At 39.1% G+C, this 21936-nt stretch overlaps 1 protein-coding gene across 1 annotated transcript; it reads left to right on the top strand.

Moving 5' to 3' along the window:
• The first annotated feature begins 9529 nt into the window (after positions 1 to 9529).
• LOC143848928 (DEAD-box ATP-dependent RNA helicase 53-like) lies at positions 9530 to 21211 on the top strand. The gene is made up of 8 exons (XM_077357975.1): positions 9530 to 9901; positions 11007 to 11134; positions 15732 to 16143; positions 16314 to 16412; positions 18861 to 19085; positions 19178 to 19339; positions 20001 to 20621; positions 20841 to 21211. The coding sequence occupies exons 1-7, from the start codon at positions 9584 to 9586 to the stop codon at positions 20562 to 20564; spliced, it is 1908 nt and encodes a 635-aa protein (XP_077214090.1). The 5' UTR covers positions 9530 to 9583; the 3' UTR covers positions 20565 to 20621; positions 20841 to 21211.
• Positions 21212 to 21936: the final 725 nt, after the last annotated feature.

The following is a 21936-nucleotide window of genomic DNA, read 5'->3' as shown; positions in this document are numbered from 1 at the left end:
GGATTTTGCCAATCGATTTGGAGTCCAAAACCTATTATAGGACACAAAATTAAGTTGCAATTTCCACCTTACATCCTGTCCGTTTTGGATTTTGATAATCGATTTTGAGTCTATTCAGTTTTGGACTCAAATTGATTAGCATAACCTTAGGCACTATTTGTTTTGGATCTTCAGAACTGATATGAAAGTCAAATTTATGTTTAGGCCATGTTTGGGAGCAATGATAATTTATTACATTCCATTGAATATTGATTTATCACGTGGTAGTAGAGGGGCGAAGAGGTTGGGCGGGGGAGAGAATTGAGAGGGCATGAATAAGGAGAGGGGTGAAGTGGCTGATAAATAAGGAAAATAAACTCTACTCAAAATTAGGGCTGCAACTCGGGTCGGGTTTTTTTTCGGAAAATCCACGATTCCCAAATCCGGCCCTAACCATGATAAATCTCGGGTCGGGTCGGGTCAGGTTTTTCCACGTTGACGCATTTTTTTAAGGAAAATTCTTGTTTGGCAAGGCAACTCAACTCATAGAAGCATAAATTACACTCACATTACACTTGAATCAAACAACGATGTAATTACACTCACATTACACTTGAATCAAACAATGCTGTAATCAAACAATGTTGTAATTACAATCAAATAATGCTGAATCAAACACTTGAATCAACTCAACTCATAGAAGCAGAAATTACACTCACATACAATAACAGTGGGTGCGTGGGTTTTCACTTTTAACTTTTAACTAACAATAGAAGAAAATGTACATACCATAACTTATGTAACTCGGGTCAAGTCGGGCCCCTTCAAACCCGGGTCGACCTGAGATTCATTCAGGCTTTTGAATGCTCAACCCGGCTCGACCTGAAACCCATGAAACCTGAACCCAACCCAGGCTATTTTCGGGTCGGGTCGATGCGGGTTGGGTAAAACCCGGCTCGAGTTGCAGCCCTACTCAAAATAGAGTGTTGTTGCTCAAATCTGGCCTCCCGTCCTCAATCTTGGCTCGACGGCAGGGAGGTTGCTCTGACCTATAGCATGGGCTCACAAGCAAACGGTTAGGGACACCCGGAGTTTGAAACTCCAAGGGAATCCTTCAACACTCAAGTTAGATAGAGGCAAACATAATGAGAACTAAAACTGGGGTTTGTGCATTACTTTGGGTTTGGAGTAGAGAGTTCCTTTTATAGGCAAATGTTCTATTTTCCAGAGCACGTTATGACGGTGTCGTGTCAATCGCTTGTGAAGAGATGCCGACACCTGGCATTGTATGGCCGCTAAGGGACGGGACTGATTGGAGGCTTTTAGAGTGTGGTATGATTGTGAGGGGCAGCAAGTACAAGGAATGTGGGTGATTGGAAGGTTTCGACTAGGGGTGCAACTCGGGTTGGGCGGGTCGGGTTTTGAAGAACCCTACCCTACCCGAGAAATATCTCGGGTCGGGTTGGGTTTTTCTCCGGAAAACCCACGATTCCCAAACCCGGCCCTACCCATGATAATTGTAAGCCCAATGGTTCTCACCTTGGCAATCTTCTATGTTTTGATGATTCCAAACACAAGTTGAAATGTGTTGTATTTCTAACGTGTTTTGACGTTTAAGTGCGTGTATTGAAGATTCAAACATTTTAAACACTTAGATCAAGAAAAACAGCATGAATCGAGGCTTGTACATCCTTGAACACCATTTGAAGCCAAAGGATAATGAAGGCTTGGAGCATTCAAGGAGAGATCTTGAAAAGCCAAAGAAATGAAGGTGATCCATGCAAGAGTTCAAGACTTGAAGATGTACTTCAAAAGTAGAAGATTTGAAGGCTTAAGTCTTGTGTTAGATTCTACATCTAATCCCTATTAGGTACCCCATGTTGAGGCATAATCAAGTCACTAATAAGGTCCCAAACAATATTAGAATATAAGGAAAAGACCCGTGGACCAAAGCTCTAGTGCCATAGATAGCTTAGAATTGCAAAAGATTCAAATCGACACACTTAGCACTTGAATTTTGAGATCAGGGAATAAATCCTATCATAACTGATCCTAAATATTTTTAAATATTTTTAAAAATATTTTTAACAGAAATATCTCATCGTTTCCATTCAAATCAAGTATAAGAACGTCGAAATCCGACGAGAAACGAGTGAGATATGAATTTTACAAAACCAGGTCTGAAATTTGAAAAATGCCAAAAATGCCCTGAAATAGATCCGTTGGGAAGTTGCCCAGAATTACATAAATGCCCCTGTAACGACTAGTTTTGGGTTTTCTCTATATATATGGGTTCCCTAAGCATGTGAACTTATCTCTCTCATTCCTAAACATGTTCTAAACATATTAGAGAGTGGTAATCACCCTTGTGCCTCAATTTGGGATATCTAAAGGGATTAGACCTAGACTTGAATTTGTACATCATTTCAAGAGTGGAATTTGTGTGAGCTTGAGAGCTATCTACCCTTGAAGAGGGAAGTTGTAATTTTCTATTTTCTTTCATTGTATTTGGGCAAGTGTTCGGAGAAGCGTAGCTCTCTCTCCGTGGTGAGGATTGCCACCAAGGTTAAAGCGATTGTAATTGGCACCGGTCTTCGCCAAGGTTAAGAAGATCAACATAGTGAAGCCATCAACGGGTTTGGCTGGTGGAGTGGAGTAGGCCTTGTGTGTTTGAGGACCGAACCACTTTAAATCTCGGGTGCACTCTTTCTTGTCTCTTGCTCTGTTCTTGCATTGCACTTTAGATTTAACTTGCTTGCTTAAATTATTTTATTTTTTGATCTCTTAATCCTTCATTAGAGAGTTTAAATAATTGGGTTAAAATTTCAAAAGGTAAATTTTATTTTTATAAACCTAATCTCCTTTTAGGTTGCCACTTGGGCCTATCATTAGAATTTCACTAATTCTCGGGTCAAGTCGAGTCGGGTCGGGTTATTTCACGTTGACGTGTTGTTGAAAAAAAAAAAAAAATCTTCACACCAAAAATCGCTAAATTTATGTAATCAAGTGTATAAATTTAGGAAGGAAACTATATTTTCACATCACAAACATGATCACCTCAATGAAAACAGTTATATCAATATATTGAAAAATAATTTGCTATGCTAATCATGAGATAATTAAAAATGTCATAGTACACCTACATAAGTCGGGTTTCGGGTTTTTTTAAACCAAAACCCGATCCTACCCAAGACCCATGATTTCTAAACCCGACCCATGCTATTTTCGGGTCGGGTCGATGCGGGTCGGGTTGCAACCCTAGTTTCGACAGTGTTGTTTCTTAGAGCAGGTGGTGGATGTGACATGTCCCCTAAGGAACGGTGCATGCCGGTGGGGTGGCATGCAATGAGAGGCTTCGTATGGCTTTTCAGGTGATGGGGATCCAACGTTACACCTGGCAAACGAGTGAGTTGGGTTGGGTTACCTGGGGGTCAAACCGGTTGGGTAAAAAATGACACGCATCCTTACGGGTCAGCACCTAGGTGACTCGTACCCACTGAAGGTGGGTTGGGTCAACCTGCTCGTAACCCACAATTTTTTGCCAAAGTGTTTGTTTTTGGGTGAATAAGGAAATTATAGCAACAAAAACAAAAGAAGAGAATTAGAAAAAAATGCCTGGAGTACCCTCATTTCAAACGAACCCTTATCCCTTTTTATACTAGGTTGCATTTCCTCTTAATTTAGACCGTCCATTTCTCTTTTTCTTTGATCTCACGGTTCTTATGGATTGCTTCTCAATGAAGTAACACGAAATGTGGGTGCCCGCCGGTTCACCCGACCCAACCCATGTTTTGGCGGGTTGGGTGACCCGCGAGGTCAATTTTGACGGATCACTCAAATGCAAGGTTTCAAATTTCGACTGAAATCTGAAATTTCCTACCGAAATTTTGCGTTTCAGTGGAGAACAAAACCGAAATCATGTAAACTCGAAACGTTACAAAATTTTGAACGAAATTTCAAAATTTCGGCCGGAATTTAAGGGATTTCACCCAAAAATCTAGTTTTTTATGCTTATTTAATATTATCCCGAAATTTCAGCCTAAATTACCAAAATTTCAGAAATTTCGGTCGAAATAAGTTACGTGATCAAATAGCCGTTGAATTCAGTTTCGTGGATTTTGCTCGAAATTTCAGAATTTCGGCCTAAAATTCCGGTTTCGGTGAGAACCGAAACGCTTTCCGAAACCAAAATTTAAAACCTTGCTCAAATGGCAACCCATTCCCACAAATTTGCCGGTGGGTTGGGTCGACCCACGTGCACAGGTCGATTTTTTCAGGTATATTCGGCGTGCTCCAAGGCGGCGACTTGCTAGTGATCAAACAAGTGATCTGTTAAGTGAAGGCGATGGGTTCCTACCACTGCTGATGGTCAGACACTCGACTGGCGCAATAGGGTCCCAGTCGGCCGAGGGCCCGTCTCCCACTTTCGAAGTGACGGGGCCGGGGCTACACCCGGTCATAGGTCTCAATACCGAGGGTGTCTCTCTCGGTGTAGGAGTCAAGGGGCTTTGTGCTTCCATGGATCCGGTGCCACATGTCATCTTTTATCAGTTGCTGGATTTTAACCCAGTCATAGAGTGTTTAGTTTTCCTTATTTTGACATCATCCCCTCATGACCTCTGAATTTTCCCACTCACCCCAGTCCTCACTCTTCTATGAACACCTAGTAAGCTAATATTCCATATATAAAAAATTCATGGTTGCCAAACATGGCTAATTTTTCTCCGTAGCCACCAATTGGAGGTTTACAATCCTTCAATGTGGATGAATTTTTCTCCATGGCCCATCTATAACACAGCCTAGGAAATAAATGGTTTGGATCAGTCACCAAGTGGCCCCCACTTGGACATTTACCATATAAGAACCCCACTAAGAAATGTTTACAATCATGACGCGTTTGGCTCCCATGAACTTTTTTTCACAATAGATTAGTGTCTCAAAGTGGTGAGAGAGGGTAGGCCGGGTAAGAGAAGGAGAGAGATTTGAGAGGGCACGACCGAGATGAGAGTGAGAACTGCCTTAAAATCAGGAAATAAAAAAGGGAAGTGATATTTACGCCCCTTTTCATCACCAAGGACACCCAGCGTCAGTGTATCAATGGCAAAAAGGGACCTAATGTACTTTATGTCAGAAAAATCCAGTGGTTTGGATTGCAAAGTACACTAGCAAATGGGTGTCCCTGGTGATAAAAGGGGCGTAAATATCATTTCCCAATAAAAAACTATGCTCAAAATAGAATCCACTTTTTCATGATTTTTGGCCACTTCTCACCCTTATTTCAGTCCTCCCCTCTCAAATCTCTATCCTTCTCCCATCTGCACTACTTCTCTATCACTACTTGGAGACACTAATTTATCAAGAAATTGCCAGCTTGGCCTAAGGCTCCATTTCTTTCGACGTAAAACGGACGAAAAAAAACAAATTTTACATCCATTTTTGCACTTGAAAGTGGGCAGAAAATTTATTTCACGTCTATTTTACTTGGAAAGAAAGGGAGCCTGAATGAGGAATTATGCGGTGTTCGAGGATGCCACTTGTGAAGTGTTTCAAACCATTCATCTGCTCATGCCACAAGAATCTCTCCCATGATGCGACTCAGAACGGTTCACATGACTTGCTAAATGGATTAAAATATTAAAAATTCAACGTTCCACATTCATCTAAAACATATAAAACAAATGATTTTCGTTCGTTTTAGCATATTAATATTGAGCATATCACTATGGTCATTTTTAATATTTTTAAAATATTAAAAATCCAAACGAAACAAATGACCATATTGAGCATATCACTGCGATGTTGAACGGTATAAGGCACGTCTATGTGCCGAAGGCTATGATCAAGTCCATGGTGTCGATTTCACAGAAACCTTTAGTCCTGTCGCAAAACCTACTACAATTCGTGTTATATTGGCACTAGCAGTGCAATTTGGCTGGCCCATTCAACAACTTGATGTCCACAATGCGTTTTTACATGGCCTCCTTCGTGAAGAAATCTACATGGTCCAACCACCGGGATTTGTGGATCCACAGTTTCCTAATCACGTGTGTCGGCTACACAAGTCCCTTTATGGACTTAAACAAGCTCCTAGAGCTTGGTTTGAAAGGTTCTCCACCTTCTTCATCGAACTGGGGTTCTCCCCAGCCCATGCCAATACTACCTTAATTGTTCGACATGCCGACGCGTCTCTCACCATTGTACTCGTCTATGTTGACGATATCATGGTTACCGGCAGCAATAGAATGTACATTCACCAGCTTTTACCTCAATTCAATCAACAGCTTGCAATGAAAAGTTTGGGGCCTCTTCACTACTTTCTTGGCCTCGAAGTTTATTGTGATGAAACTGGCCTTTTTCTCTCTCAATCTTCGTACACGTTGGATTTACTCAAACGAACGGGCATGGCCGGTGCTAAGCCATGCACCACACCTGCTATTTCTAAGGGCAAACTCAGCCGTTTTGAGGGCACCCCGTTACCTGATGCCACGTTGTATCGGAGCTTGGTAGGCGCACTCCAATATTTGACCCATACTCGACCTGATATCGCTTTCGCTGTCAATCAAGTATGCCAGTTCATGCATGCGCCCACTGACTCCCACATGACCGCCCTTAAAAGAATGTTACGCTTTCTCAAGGGCACCTTGACTTATGGTCTTCACTTCTCAGCTAAGAGTAAACTTCATCTTCAAGCCTACTCTGATGCCGATTGGGCCGGTGCTCCTGATGATCGCCGATCCACAAGTGGATATTGTGTCTTTTTGGGTTGCAATCCTATTTCTTGGAGTGCTAAGAAACAACCCACAGTTGCTCGTTCTAGCACTGAAGCCGAATATCGCTCACTCGCGCACACTGCTGCCGAACTCTCTTGGCTGAGATTGTTACTCAAAGATCTTAGAATTTATCTACGGCATACACCCACCATTTGGTGTGACAATGTGAGCGCCATCGCACTCACCTCCAACCCGGTGTTTCATGCGCGTACGAAACATGTGGAAGTCGATTACCATTTCATTCGAGAAACGGCTGTTCGTAAGGATCTTGATGTTCGATATGTGGCCTCTATGTGGCCTCGCAGGATCAAGTTGCGGACATTTTCACCAAGGGCATCTCATTTCCACATTTTCGGTTTCTGCAAGCCAAACTGATGGTTCTAGATCGACCCATCCGTTAGAAGGGGGGTATTGAGCATATCACAAAGGATCAAGATAAGATCAGCTCCTAAATAACAGGAACGTTCTCTCTTATCTTTCAATGTTTACAACGTGTAAATCCATCATCCTTATCTATTATTGTGTGTCAGTAATCCATTGTAACTGTGAGCTGTAAGCTCCTCTATATAATACAAAACATTCATACGGGACTCTTATGCAAAACTGCATAAGAATCCAAACGAAATTCATTTGTTTTAATATCAAGACCATTGTTCTTGTAGAACGTTATATGCCCATCCGATGCCAAGACAAAAATTGTTGCGGTTCCACCAGAAAGCAAAGATCCCACTAAAGAAAAGTGAACTTATGTGAATTGGCTTAAAAGGACTTGGGCGCCTTCCCCTTAACAACTACCTTTCAGGGGTGAGTTCTACTCGAGTCCCACCAAGTGGTATAGAGCCAAGGCATGGTAACTCCAGTGTGCCCTCAAGGACGTAGAAATTCCCTTGCTTCCACGTGGATGGGCCTATTAGGACTTGGGCACCCTCCCATTAACGTCTTCTATCTGCGTCCCAACATAAATCACCGATTTAGCTTTCATTTGTGAAATCCAAAATAAAGTTTGTTTGAGGATTCATGAATAATGACATAGGATAATTAGCTCAAGGTGATGTAAAAGTCCCTTGTGATTATCGGTTAAAATCAATAGGAATCACATAAACAGGGTGGAAGTGGTGGTGCAGCTTGGATCAGGTTGAGTTGAGCTTTTGCTAAAACATGGATTGCAATCAACTGGAACCCGACCCGATTTTATGGTAAAAGCTCAACCCGAAGCCCCAAATACCGACCCAAGTTGCACCACTTGATAGAAGTGGGGCTCAACAAATGCCTTTTAAGAGGGAGCGTACGAGTGGATTTCTTAAAAGCATTTTTCTTTACCAAAGTATACTTTGTTTCAAAGGCTCGACTCAAATGTTAAAAACAAAGGCTTGTATAGTTGCCCAAACAATCACCAAATTTTATGGTCCACCATTTCTAGACCGCTTCCAATAATAGGGACTAAGGCCCTCTTTGGATTGCAGGTGTTTTTTGAAAAAGTTTGGAAAGGAATTTTTTTTACAGTAATACTTGAATCATCCCGATTCAATTTTTATTTAGAAGAACCTTCAGGTCATGTCTGGCAGCTAGGAATTTTTCATCATGGTGAGGTAGGAGTAGGCCAGGAGAGAAATTTGAGCGGGGAGTTACTGAGACGGGGTGAGAAGTGACTAAAAAGGGTGATGATAAATTCGCACTCCATATATGATGATTGACACCACTTTAACGTGAGTTGAAGTTAAAAATAAAAATAAAAAAGCATTCAAGTCAGACGCCCTTCATACTAAAGGGGGTGCGAATTTATCATCTCCCACTAAAAATCATGAAAAAAAAACTCTACTGAAAATATGGTGGCTTTTTCCTCATTTTTAGCCACTTCCCATCCTCATCTGAGTTGTGCCCTCTCAAATCTCACACCTTCTCCCACAGGCCTTACCCACCTCTCACCACCTGGAGACATGAAAAAAATTTCATTGCTGCCAGACATGGCCTTAATGTATGATAATATTCCTCCGAATTAACATTTATCAAATCATTTTTCTCTAAATTTTGGAAAGAAAAAAATTCCTCAAGAAAATTTTCTGTCAAAAAATGTTTTTCAAATTTCAGTACAAATCCAACCAAACAAGGCGTATTCTACTTCATAAGTTGCGCCATCATATTACAATCAGGTGGCATCCCTAATGAAGCATTCTTCATCGCAACTATCCGAGTTACTTGGTTGGCATTAGAACTTAGAACCATTCAACTAGTGGGTCCCAAAGTAGAGATTTTATACTGTGTAAGACCTTATGGTCCTTTATTTTTCAAAAAGTACTGTACAGACCACACCATAGGTAGAGATTTTATACCATCTCGGAGGGCTAGGATCATCCTATGGAAATGATTTTTTGGGCACAACCTATTTACGTTATGGCCCATCACACAGACTGTTTGGATCATCCTATGGTGTTGTATTTACATTACTTTTTGAAAAAGAAGGGACTGTAAGACCTTACACCCTATAAAATCTCCCCAAAATAAATGTAAAAAATGCATTAGCGGCCCAATTCATTCGTTTATAAATGATCAATCGTACGGTTAGGATGAACCGATCTGTACAATTTTTGATTCATTACCCATTACAAATTGGGCCCACTCAGATGAGCGGTTCAAATCACCACAATCCCCACACTTTCCTATTAGGGCGAGCTACATTTTGTAGCTGCTCCTGCGGGCTACTTTCGCAACAAATAGATATTTTCCCCACAGACGTTGCAATAGAATTTCCCGTTCGTTTATTATCCCTTCTTTCCCATCTCTTTTCTCTCTATCCCCATTTCTTTTGGAACCCATTTCTTTTCTTTCCAAAAGAAATGGCGACCCTCATTTTATCTCCTCTTCCTTCCACCGCCTTTCTACGCAGAAACCCTAACCCTAACCCTAAGCTCTTCTCCTCATCGCTCCTCTGCAATTTCTCCGCAATCTCTCTTTACAGTAAGAAGCGTAATCTGTTCTTCCGAAGGTCATCATCCTTTTCTGTTTCTGCTTCTACTGTAACTCTCGATTTTGACACGAGAGAATCAAGCGCTTCTCGAACAAGCGAAAATCTTGAAATCGCTAAGCTCGGGATTTCAGAAGAGATCGTCTCTGCTCTCTCTCGGCGTGGAATTACACAGCTCTTCCCCATTCAGGTTCTTTAAATCCCTCCTTTAATTGTTCTAAAGAAAGTTTCTTTTCTTAATAAATTAGGTTAGTGTGATTTTGTAATCATAAATCTAGAATTGGAATCGATTCTTAGAGTATTTTTAAATTTTAGCTTACGGAATTGGTTTTATTTTGCTTATGATATCTCTTATGTTGTTTTTTCTAGTAAAAATCTTAGCTTTTGTTTGTAGATAGGGTCTGATGAGAGGAGTGGTAAAAATATAGAGTAACAGGACTTGGAGAGTAAGGAATTTAATTAGACGCTCACAAGGAATGGCCTTTAGCTTCCTTCTTCTTTTTTGAACTTCTTCAAAATGTGTGTTATACTTTGATATTGGGGTACTTACAGAGGCCCAAAGTATTATGTCTGACAGGATTCAATACGGATACTATACTGCGTAGATTCTTCTGCTGGTCAAAAATATTTATCATGGGTTTATTCAATTTCACTTTGAATTGATTATTATGTTTTTCACTTGTTACTGTCACACATTTGCAATTATGATCATGAGCAATGTATTATTGAATCCATCTCCCAAATTAAATCTAGTGATTTTTTATACTGTTTCATTCATATGTGCCTGTCTTATCTGTGGTATGTTGTGCACGTATCCATACCCGTGTCCTATATTTTTCAAAATTGTTGCGTTGTGTCTTCAATCCCTGGTTCATGCCCATATCTGAATCCTTCTCTAGGTATTGTAGGCGCTCCAAAAGGTTTTCGACTAGTTTGTAGTAAAATTTGAAATAAGAATTTGAAAATCCATTAAAAAAATTTGGTATACGAATTTTTAAATTGCCTAATATAGATTTTTTGGCTGATTGCCTTGCCAAATCAGGAGCTTCTAGAATTCACTTCTATATGGGTATTCTCTCCCCCCTGAAGTTGTAATCTTCTCTGATTTCATTAATGGTATCTTTTTAAAAAAAAAAAAAAAAGAAGAAGAAAAGAATTAACTCTCACATTCAGATTTTCAATAGTAGATGAGACAATACTTGAAACTTACTTTCCTAGATTTTGTGAGATCTCACGAAATTATATTTTAACATTTTCGAATCTTATTTGTTGAAGATGCTATTATATGATTGCAGAGAGCCGTGCTGGAACCAGCCATGGAAGGTCGTGATATGATTGGAAGAGCTATTACTGGGTCTGGGAAAACTCTTGCCTTTGGTATTCCCATATTGGACAAAATTATTCGACATCGTTCTCAGCAGAGGTTCATTCATTGGCACATTCTATTTCTGTAGTTCATCATTTTGTTTGCTAATGATTTTATTTTTCGTATTTTCTTTTAGGGAAATGATATCAGTACAACCATATTTTGATATTTTCACAAACCATCTTGTCTTTTAGTATTTAAAGAGCCGTCAAAAGGTTATACATTTCCCAAAGAGCTCTCACAAGCCAATTAAAGAAGAAGAGACATGTGGTGTGGGTTTGTGTAAATATCAAAATACGGTTGTGTTGATAACATTTTCCTTTCTTTTATTGTCAACTTATCCTTAGTATTTATGAGAACTGTTTCAGCATTTTTGCCCATATCTGTAGCTTGCATTCCTCTGTGTTTTATTGTCATTAACACATACTTCTTCCTCATCAACTTAGGCCCTGTTCGTTTAAGATTATGGCAACCGATTGTGAGTGCCAAACTGATTATTGGACCCATAATTACGTTTAAATTTGGGTACAATAATCGGGTTGGCACTCACAATCGGTTTTCATGAACAGGGCCTTATTTGTTCATGGTTTTGGCAAACCTATGGAGCCTTAACGTTGTGATTTGGGGTTGGCACTCACAATTGGTTTTGGCAAACCTATGGAGCCTTAACGTTGGTATAGTTTACAGGAATACTATTTTAGGAAAGTTTTAGTCATGTTTCTACTTTTTGTGTATGTTGGTTTAGGTAGAAGATTGAGAATAATTGTTAGGCAAGTATTTAGGGTTGCTATTGTTAGATTTTGACCCTCTATATCATGTAATGGCATGAGGAAAGAAAGATAGATTTGAATAAAGTTTATTTTTGGGATATCACTTGTGAAGAGAGCATTGGCTCTTTCACATGGGTGAAAGAGCTTTGCTCCTTTCACGTGTTATATTGGAGTTTTTCTCCAAACCCTGGCTTGGGCTTTCAAACCTCCACGAGATTAGTTTAGTCGCTGCTTGTGTTGATCTCCATCTTGGTGTTGCCGCTTCACGCTCCCTGCGTCAGTTGGTATCAGAGCACAAGGGATCTCCGACGAATGCACGATGGGATGAAGAAGTCGTTGCACCTAACGTCGGCCAGCCTAATCTAGCCCCAGAGAACGAAGAACTCCAACAACAAGTGAAGACTTTCTCACAGTTAGCACTACTCGAGCCCGCATCCATGAGAAGACACTCATGGATCTGAGAGTGCCTTCGAGAGCCCTTTCCATGGCTAAGCGTCGTGTAAGGGATCACAAAAAAAAAGGAATAATAAAGGGGGAATGAAGAATAGAAGATTGATGCAGCGCCTAATAATTAGATTTGGAGGATAGTGGTTTAAACTCGAGGTCGAGTTTTTTTCAAGCGGGGGTGAATGATGCAGAACGCATGGCGTTGATCAAATCTTTTATTTTTTATTTCCTATTTTCGTCATTTTATTTGTGGTATTTTTTTTGGGCGTATTTAGCTTGATTTTTGTGTTTTTAGAAAGGTTTTTCCATTACCTATCTAAAGAGCCCAAGATTACGCCATTTGGACTTGATTTGGCTAAGTTATAGGCATTTTACGGATATGGTATAGTTATATTACGGGATTACTATTTTAGGAAAGTTTTAGTCATGTTTCTACTTTTTATTTATGTTGCTTTAGTTAGAAGATTGAGAATAATTGTTAGGCAACTATTTAGGGTTGCTATTGTTAGATTTTGACTCTCTATATTATGTAATGGCATGAGGAAAGAAAGATAGATTTGAATAAAGTTTATTTTTGGGATATCACTTGTGAAGAGAGCATTGGCTCTTTCACGTGGGTGAAGGAGCTTCGATGCTCCTTTCACGTGTTATATTTGAGTTTTTCTCCAAACCGTGGCTTGGGCTATCAAACCCCCACGAGATTATTTTAGTTGCTGCTTGTGTTGATCTCCATCTTGGTGTTGCCGCACCACGCTCCCTGCGTCACCAAGTGTCCTTCCAAATCAACAATTCCAGCTGTCATTGGAAGGTTCTAGGCCCTCTCTCTCCCTCTATAAATAGAGAAGAGGCTCCTCAGAAATTTCAGCTTTGAATTTTGGAAATTTGGAGTGCAAGTGCTCAACCGAGCAACCTTGGGTGTGAAGACTAAGTGGTGGAGAGAATTTGGATTGAGAGAATCGATTGAGGAGAAGAAGGTCTCTGTGATTGTAAGACCCCTTCCTCTTGTCTCTGCTCAGTTGTATTTCTAACTGAGATTGATTTCTCTTCCTAGCAACATCAATCAAGAGCTCTGTTTGTTTGTTCTCAATTACTGTGTTTTCCCTTATATTCTGTTTCATTTTTTCCCTCTTCTTATTAGACTTTAGTTTTCCTAGTTGTTCATTTAGCCCATTCCAAGAAGGATTCATAGACCTGCATATTCATAAAGAGAATAAACGAGTTAACTTCATAGTTACTTGCTACTAAACATTAGTAGATTGTTAAAGCTCTGTGTCTTCGTGATCACAATTCTCTTCTTCTTCTTGCAAAGTAGAGCCTATCTCTGCAAACGAGTGGAAAAGAGTCTCTTGTTTTCCTTTTTAGGTTTGATCTTCATCTAGCCCTGCCACTAGCATAACAGTATCTGTTTGCCTTCATCATTTTCTTGAAGATCATTGTTTCCTCTTAGTTCTGAAATCACTTTGCCTTAAGTGTACCTAACGATCTCCTTTTCTAGTACCTAAATCCACTTGTGCAACGATTTAAGGCTGCCACCACTGATTCATGAAAGAGTTCCATAACTTTGTTCATCATACTTTTATCGAGAACCAAATCTGCTCAGGAAGAAAATGACTTCCCTGCGCTTGATCCACATCACGTTGCAACTGTCCATTTAAGCCTGTGTTCCATAGAAAAGGTAAGACAAATAATAAATGGAAGATTTTGAACCAAATCAAAGATATAAAACCAACTCCACGTCTTTTTGAAAATTCTATTAATGTTTGAAAACCAAAAGTCAGCTCAAATTTGAAGTGATCCAGAATCTACCATCTAAAACATTCATCGGGATACTTATTATACCAATTGCCTATAAAAAAATTTGAGTTTAATTTATTTATTTATAATATTTAAAGAAAAACACTGTGTAAAACTAATAAAGTGAAATAACCTACCGAGTTACTTAAAGAATGCAAAGCAATACTATCATGTAGAAAAAATTGAAATTTTTGAGCTAAATTTTTATATATCAAATTCACTACTCTAGCTCTACATACCTAAATGTCACAAAACTCTTTGAGTCAAAAGGCATAATCTCAATAATAAAATTTCGAATCATTGGTCACATAAATATCATGCTGAAACAATTCACTAGCACATGTAAACATAAACAATCGCAATGCTTTATAAGAAACAACAATTAATGTGATATTAATCAGAATGCAAAGTGATAATGTAACTCTGTAATTACCAGTCAAAATAATGCAAATGGGCTAGAGGGTGGTTGCCCATAACAGTATGGATCATAATCATGAACCTATCGTCATCACAACTGACAAAACTGGGGGTTGGAGTGACACTGTATTTGCCACTTACTGTCAATATCAAGCACAATAACATTCCCTGGGTTGTACACAACTCCTCCATCCATGGCACTAATGACATGGTCACCTCCATCCTCACCCTCTACTACATACCGTGGCCTCCAAACCGCGGCCTCCAAACCATGGCCTCGAAATCGTATTGACCCAAACGTGTTCCGAGATGAGTCAATGAATTCTAAAACACTGGCCAAAACTTATATTGAAATACTACTAAAAACTCCCAGCTGTGATAAATTCGCTAATTTTTTTTCCAAAATGCTATAAAAATGATAACCAAATTGCCTTTGGAATGCCCTGACTTTTGCCAAGAATTGTCAAAACTGGTCGAATCTGGATCCATTGATGTATCATTGAGATATTGCACTTAGGATCTTATCATGCATTTTTCTTACCTAAATCTCTATAGTTACTTTCATAACCATGAACCTAAGGTTAACTTGACAGATCTTTTTTTGAGCTAACTTTGTTACCCATGCAGATAGGCAAATAGCTGCGTAACTACATTAATAAAAATGTTTATCCTGTATATTGATTGTTACTGTAGTAGCATGGTGTTGGTGGCTGAAAACTGTAGTTTGACAATAAAATGCATCAGCAGAGTTTGTGATCATTAGCTTTATCCTACCCCATTTTTGGGTTCAGTCTCCCTGGAAGAAATTTCTTCTAATGAGTAGGCTTGTGAAAATCTAAGTGCTATTTACAATATTCTAGTTCTGTGTTTCATCAATGAAGAAAACATATTTAAAGTAGGATAGCGTATTGTAGGATTAAGGTTATTGTTACATCTGATGCAACCTTACTCTCAATGAAAAAATATAGTTGGCCAATATTGCATTAAATCTGGCAGCAGTGGTTTATTCCTGAATTATACATTTAAGTTGGAGCTACGGTTTCCCTTCTTAGTACATTATGTCGCTTATCCATGAGGGTATTGCATAAATATCAATCTTTTGTTCCTTTTCAGATAACCCCGTACTATAAAGTATATGGTCACGGTGCTCTTTACTGATTTAATAGTGTTTTTTTTTATCTCTTCAGATTCTTCTTGTATTTTTGGTTTACTTTAATTGTTTGCAGGCAAAAACGTGTTCCCTCTGCTCTGATTTTGGCTCCCACACGAGAGCTTGCCCGCCAGGTGCAGAAGGAGTTCAAAGATTCTGCACCAAATTTGAGTAGTACCTGTCTCTATGGTGGAATACCGATCTTCAACCAAGTGCGTGTACTTAGGTTTGGTGTAGACATTGCTGTTGGCACACCTGGCAGAATTATTGACCTAGTTGAAAGGGGTGCCTTGGATCTCTCTGAAATCGAGTTTGTTGTGCTGGATGAAGCTGATCAGATGTTGGCTATTGGTTTCCAAGAAGCTGTTGAATCTATTTTAAGTTATTTACCTGCGAAGAAACAATGCATGTTATTTTCAGCAACAATGCCTTCGTGGGTTAATCAGCTCTCGAAGAAGTTTTTAAGGAATCCTCTGGTAGTTGATCTTGTAAGTTGGCTTCTGTACAAATATCGTATATTCTGCTTGGAATTTTATATGCAATTCCTCTGTTGTTACTTGACTATTGTCTTAAGATTTTAACTTAAAACCATACTTAAATTTTCCAGTACAGTTTTGGTTGATCTTATATTTATCTGATTAGTATTTCTTGCATGCAGGTAGGTGATTCGGACCAAAAGTTAGCCGAGGGTATTTCTCTCTATTCGGTTGTGTCAAATGCTTCTGGGAAGCAAAACATTCTCCCTACTCTAATATCTGTGAGTTCATAACCTCTATTACAATGAGTTTGCATGGCAGGTTAGAGGATTTGATCTATTTCCATTTCTCTAGGAGTGGATCTGAGATCTGTTTTACTTTTTTGTTGGATGTGGGTATGAGTATGACATTGTTTTCGGAAATTTTGAATGAGGGCTTAGGTTGTCTGTTATTCTCTTGCTCCTGCTCATTCAGTATTCCTACTTTCCATTCACATTGCGCATTGTGAAATATGAGGCCCTCACATGCATGTGGAAGGAATTATAGGGCTCGTTGAACTGCCAACAAGCATTTTCCATCAATTCCTATTTTCGTAGATCTTTCAGGACATTTTTTGAATTTCTAACAAATGCAAGTTTTGTTGTTAACTGCAATTTTAGAACAAGAAGCTAACAATCGCTTGAGTTTGTTCACCTATTTGATGCCTGAAAGTTTAACTTATTCACATCTTGTTCAGTCAGTTTTTTCTTTTTTGAATGGTAAGATATCATTAATAGAAGAAAAGAATATACAAAACCGACCGAGGAGAACGACTAAAAGCAAAAAAGAACGAAGAAAATACACAAAAGAGCATCAAGGAGGGAGAGAGTCGAAAAGCTCGAGCTCTTGCTTCCCTACTCCATCCTTAGCCAGCTTATCTGCCTCCTCATTTACCGATCTTTTTACATGCTGAAAAATTACATTTGCCCCTCCAATGCAATCCCTAATTTCGTCCATCCAACTCCCAAACCTCCAAGGAGCCGACTTTTTACCTTGAAGCCATCTGATGACGTTAAACCTGATACCTTGCAAGGCAGCCCTGATCTCCGCCTTGTTAGAGTCTGCCAAACCGATGGGGTCTGAAAAGGCCCACAACGTGACTCCTGCGTCATCTCTAAGAAGGCCACCAATCCCAGAAGGTCCAGGATTACCAAGGCTTGAACCATCAAAATTAATTTTGAGAACATATGCCTCCCTCCATCCATACCATAGATCATGAGCTGGAACAAACCTAAAACTGGGAAGGGACCTAGCTCAGTCAGTTATTTCTTCTAATAACTTCTCTCAAGAATATCAAATATCCTTGAATTAAACACCTTTTATACATGGGCCTGGTTCATATGAAAACACATAATAAAATGTAAATTAAATGCAAGGAAGAAAAAAACAAGGCCTCTATATCAAAGTGAAGCTTGGATGCTGGTTCCGAATACAACCATTCAAAAAAAAAAAAAAAATGCTAGCTCCGAATACAAAGATGTGCGCAGATGGGATTACAAAAGCAAGAAGAATCGAGGGTGATAAGGATAGACTGATCACTAATGCATCCAATCAGGCAGAAGGGTTAGAATGTTTGGTAAATTTATTTTTTTTTGAAATAGAATGTTTGGTGATTGCAGTGAAAGTTTTAGTTTCCAAGAGTTAAAGCAGTGAGCAGAATAACAGTTTTAGCCTTTACTGTTCTTGTTGTCAATCCATAGATCAAGTGGAACCAATGATCTGATCAGTAACACTTTGAGCTGGGTGGACATGGAATTGCTCTGAAATGTCCGTTGTTTCTTATAAAATAGTGATATGAATTGTTGACTTTTGATGAAATTTTACAGTTTCTTTCCCTGAACTTGGCATGGTTGAGAAGGCCTTGTTGCTCTCTCTCTCTCTCTCTCTCTCTCTCTCTCTCTCTCTCTCTCACACACACACACACACACACACACACAAAGAGAGACCACGGCTTAAATTTATGTGGAAATCTTGTAAAATTGCAAAAAAGAAAAAGTACAAAAACGCATGCAAATTTAAAGATGAAATGAAAACTTTTCGGTCGTTCTGTATCGGTTTTGTAGAAATTTAAAACCGTTACACATACACAAGTTTTAAATTACGTACTTTCGTCACGCTCTCCACTTTATATTGTTCAAACGATTCATCATCAACTATTCATCTTCATTCCCCTGTATCTTCTTTTCTTATGTTTCTCTCTCAGAAGCAATGCCTCTGTCTAAAAGCTGTGTCAATTATTGAATCACCTGGTTTGACTTGGTTTGGCCCTACCAAGTCAATAAAAACTCCTTTCACTTGTCCCAGTCAATAAAAAGTTACATCAGTAATTGAATTGCATGTGTCGCCTCGGTTTTACCTTGGGCGAGTTATTGCCCATTTATGAGTTATGGCGTATTCAGAATTCTTAGTATCTACCAAAATGGAAAATAATATGTTCAGAAATGAAATGTCCATGTTAATATACAAACTCGCTATATGTTTAATAAGAGTTAAAATAACAAGGGCATCGGTTACTTCCCTGTTAAGATGACCATGTTGAGTATTTAAGGCTCCGAAGTGCCTTATTGTTATTTTCAATCTGGGCCCCTTTATGGGCCATTAACTTTGCTTCAATATGACTAACTCAATCAATAGTTATGGTTACTTTATATGTTCCTTTGCATTTGAAAGATCAAATTTTGGATGTTCAGAGATATGCACAAGGAGGTAAAATCATTGTTTTCACAAAAACAAAGAAAGATGCCGAAGAACTTTCAAGATCCATGGGCAGTATTCTTGGGAGCAAAGCATTGCACGGAAACATGCAGCAGTTTCAAAGGGATAAAACTATTGCCGCTTTTCGTGATGGGCGCTTTAATGTTCTGTTTGCTACTGACGTTGCTGCACGTGGACTTGATATTCCTAATGTTGACCTGGTAATGCCTTTCTTGACTTTGAAATAGTGCCACTTTCCTCTTTGGTTCAATTTTCCCAGTTGATCTTTGCCTTACATGAGAGCTTCATGCAGGTCATTCATTTTGAAATACCAAATACTTCAGAGATTTTCATTCATAGATCTGGCCGAACGGGACGCGCAGGAAAGAAGGGAAATGCAATTCTTATCTTCACAGAGAGTCAACGCCGTGCTGTCAGGTTTATTGAGCGGGACCTTGGCTGCAAGTTTGAAGAGGTATGCATTTTCTTTCTGATTTAGGAGTAGACACAATGTAGACTTCTTGGCATTCTGGATGGTTTAGAATATTCTATATGTTGACTTCGTTCTCGTTAGATGTACTTCATGTTCCATGTATCTACAAAGCTAAAGGGTTTTATAGCAGGTTCAAGTCTTTTTCCAGATGTGTCTTTTGAACTACTATAAGAAACTGCCTTGCATACAAAACAAGATGCACATTAAAATGGATGACATGGGGTGTCCAATTCTTTAAGAAGTGATACTGAGCTTTAGTCATAAACAGGAAGCTGTAGGTACCTCCAGATTCCAGATAAGATTGTTCACACGATATCTTGCAGTTTAACAGCAGTTATATTCTATCTCAATATATTGCATCCTTTCTGACAACCTTAAGTAAAACACTCTTCTCTGGGCACTAAGCCTTTGCCTGATACAACTTGGCTGGGGGCCATTAAGCAGCCATTTGCCATCGGTTTCTTTGAGACTTCTGAGTGTGTTCACGTCATATTTTATTGGGTTACTGTTCATTCTCTTTCTTCTTTTTTTCTTTTTGATTGGTAACTGAAACTTTAGTAAAAATCATCCCCATCAATTTCATCAAACATCTCAGTGCATTGACATATTCTATTTGGCTATTCTTTACTTGTGATATTATCAGCTGCCAAGAATCACAGATGTTGTTGGCAACAGAACAAGAGGTATGGATGTAGAGGAGACACATTATGGAAGGTATGATGATTCAGTCAGGCATCACCATGGGGACTCTCGTGATTTTTCTGAACGGCAGTATGGAAATTATAGAGGATCTCAAAGACAAAATTATGGAAATGCTAATGGAGCTAGACCCCAGCGTTCTAATGCATTTAGACACTCGGAAGGGAGCTTTGGGGATTTTGATATCTCTAGAAGGAACCGTTCTTCAGAGAATCTAGGTGGTAGGCGAAACCATTTTGCAAAGTCCGGAAGGACCCAGTTGGACGATTATGATGAGTTTGGGAGTAACACCTCTAAAAATGGATTTGCTTCTGATGTGACTAGCTCTGGGAGACGTTCAAGATCAACTAGTCCAAAATCTCAATTTGGGTCAGGATCATTTGCCTTGAACAGAAATTCTGATTATAATGACAGGGATCACTCGAGGGAGAAGAGACAGCCTAAAATATCTGAAAGTATCCCAGATGATTTCAAGCAGATAATTGATGCGCTTAGGGATAATCAATGATTGCAATGAAAGCCAAAGAATCTCTGGTTATTCAATTCCCAGTGGCTTGAATGACAGGTAATGTCACAATTTTATCATGTCTAGTTAATTTAATCTTTGATACATCCTGTTTCCATGTGGGCAAGTCCTCATGATAGCTTTTCTTCCCTTTTCTTCCCTTATATACGATCGGTACTTTAATTTAGTTCCTTGACGTACTGATACCTGATCATTAGTAAGAACTTGTTTGATTCTACATTCTCATACATCAGATGACTAAAATAAATTTCCATTCAGGATTGTCAATGCAACAACATTGCTACTGGGTATGATTGGCAACAAACGGTCGTGTCTTTGCAAGATGGATCTTCCTTTGTTTTCCGCTTATCACCGCCAAACTAAGGTTCTACATGTTATGAATCCTGACATCAGCTCTAGCAGAATTACATCTTTGACAGTGGACACACAGTTTGGCAATTATGGGGCTTTTCATTGAGTTCTTTTTCTGTTTTTTCTTTGTTTTTAGTCCGAGTCTCATATATGATTATCCCATTATTAAGAATCAGTTTGTCATTTATATCAACAATTATGAATTACATGTTGGAAAAAGAAATTGCGAAGATGGCCGCTATCATGAGCAATATCCGCTGATTGCTACTTTGACCCAATGTGTTTGTTGTGGTAGAAATTTGCCTTGTTAATGGTAGTGTTATTGTCTTCGATATATGCACTGGGAGGTTTAATGCGTGGCTTTTGGGTCATCACAATAATATTGGAGGAAATGGTCCTCAAAGGAGAGGATGCTTGCTAAGATTGCTACAGTTAAGCTCATTTAATCAAAATTCATCCCCATCATTATCTTCTTACGTCTGATACAGGACTCTTTATTGGTGGACCCACATGGGATTCCAGGTTTATTATCTCTTTTAAACAGCCCTACCACCACCCACAAGTCTACAACCACCTCCAATCTAGTTCTAGACTTCTAGTTTATCACAATCAATTAGTTTCTATTTCATCACATCTCCATGAATAATCTAGGGGACTGATAAATCCACCCCCATATATCTTAAATCGACTCCCCATGTGTCTTACTCTCTCCTCTGGGTTAGAGAGAGAGGTGAAAGAGATAGACACATGGGGGTCGATTTAAGATATTTGTGAGTCGATTTATCACTGCCCATTATCTATGGTAAATGATATATTCAATCTCTTTTTTACTTAGGACAGCCACCTCTAGTGTGAAAGAGTAGGTCACATAAATACAAAAGAGGGGGCTGTCCCTGATAAAAATGTGTGAATATATCACTTCCCAGAATCCATTTAATTAAATGAAGCTGTGGTTTTGTTTTGGAGGTTTTTTATTATGGTATTTCAAATTATTTACCAACTC

The sequence above is a fragment of the Tasmannia lanceolata genome, unplaced genomic scaffold (assembly GCF_043159265.1).
Source record: "Tasmannia lanceolata isolate RefF3 unplaced genomic scaffold, GAP_Taslan_0.1 ptg000016l, whole genome shotgun sequence".
NCBI classification, from domain to species: domain Eukaryota; kingdom Viridiplantae; phylum Streptophyta; class Magnoliopsida; order Canellales; family Winteraceae; genus Tasmannia; species Tasmannia lanceolata.
Note: the sequence above shows the minus strand (reverse complement) of the source record. Positions and strands in the feature narration are given on the sequence as shown.

Excerpts from the sequence above, each read along its gene's own strand:
- LOC143848928 (XM_077357975.1), top strand. The coding sequence starts at position 9,584 with ATGGCGACCCTCATTTTATCTCCTCTTCCTTCCACCGCCTTTCTACGC. Across the intron at positions 9,902-11,006 it reads CACAGCTCTTCCCCATTCAG|AGAGCCGTGCTGGAACCAGC; the intron begins GTTCTTTAAATC and ends ATATGATTGCAG. Across the intron at positions 19,340-20,000 it reads TTGGCTGCAAGTTTGAAGAG|CTGCCAAGAATCACAGATGT; the intron begins GTATGCATTTTC and ends TGATATTATCAG.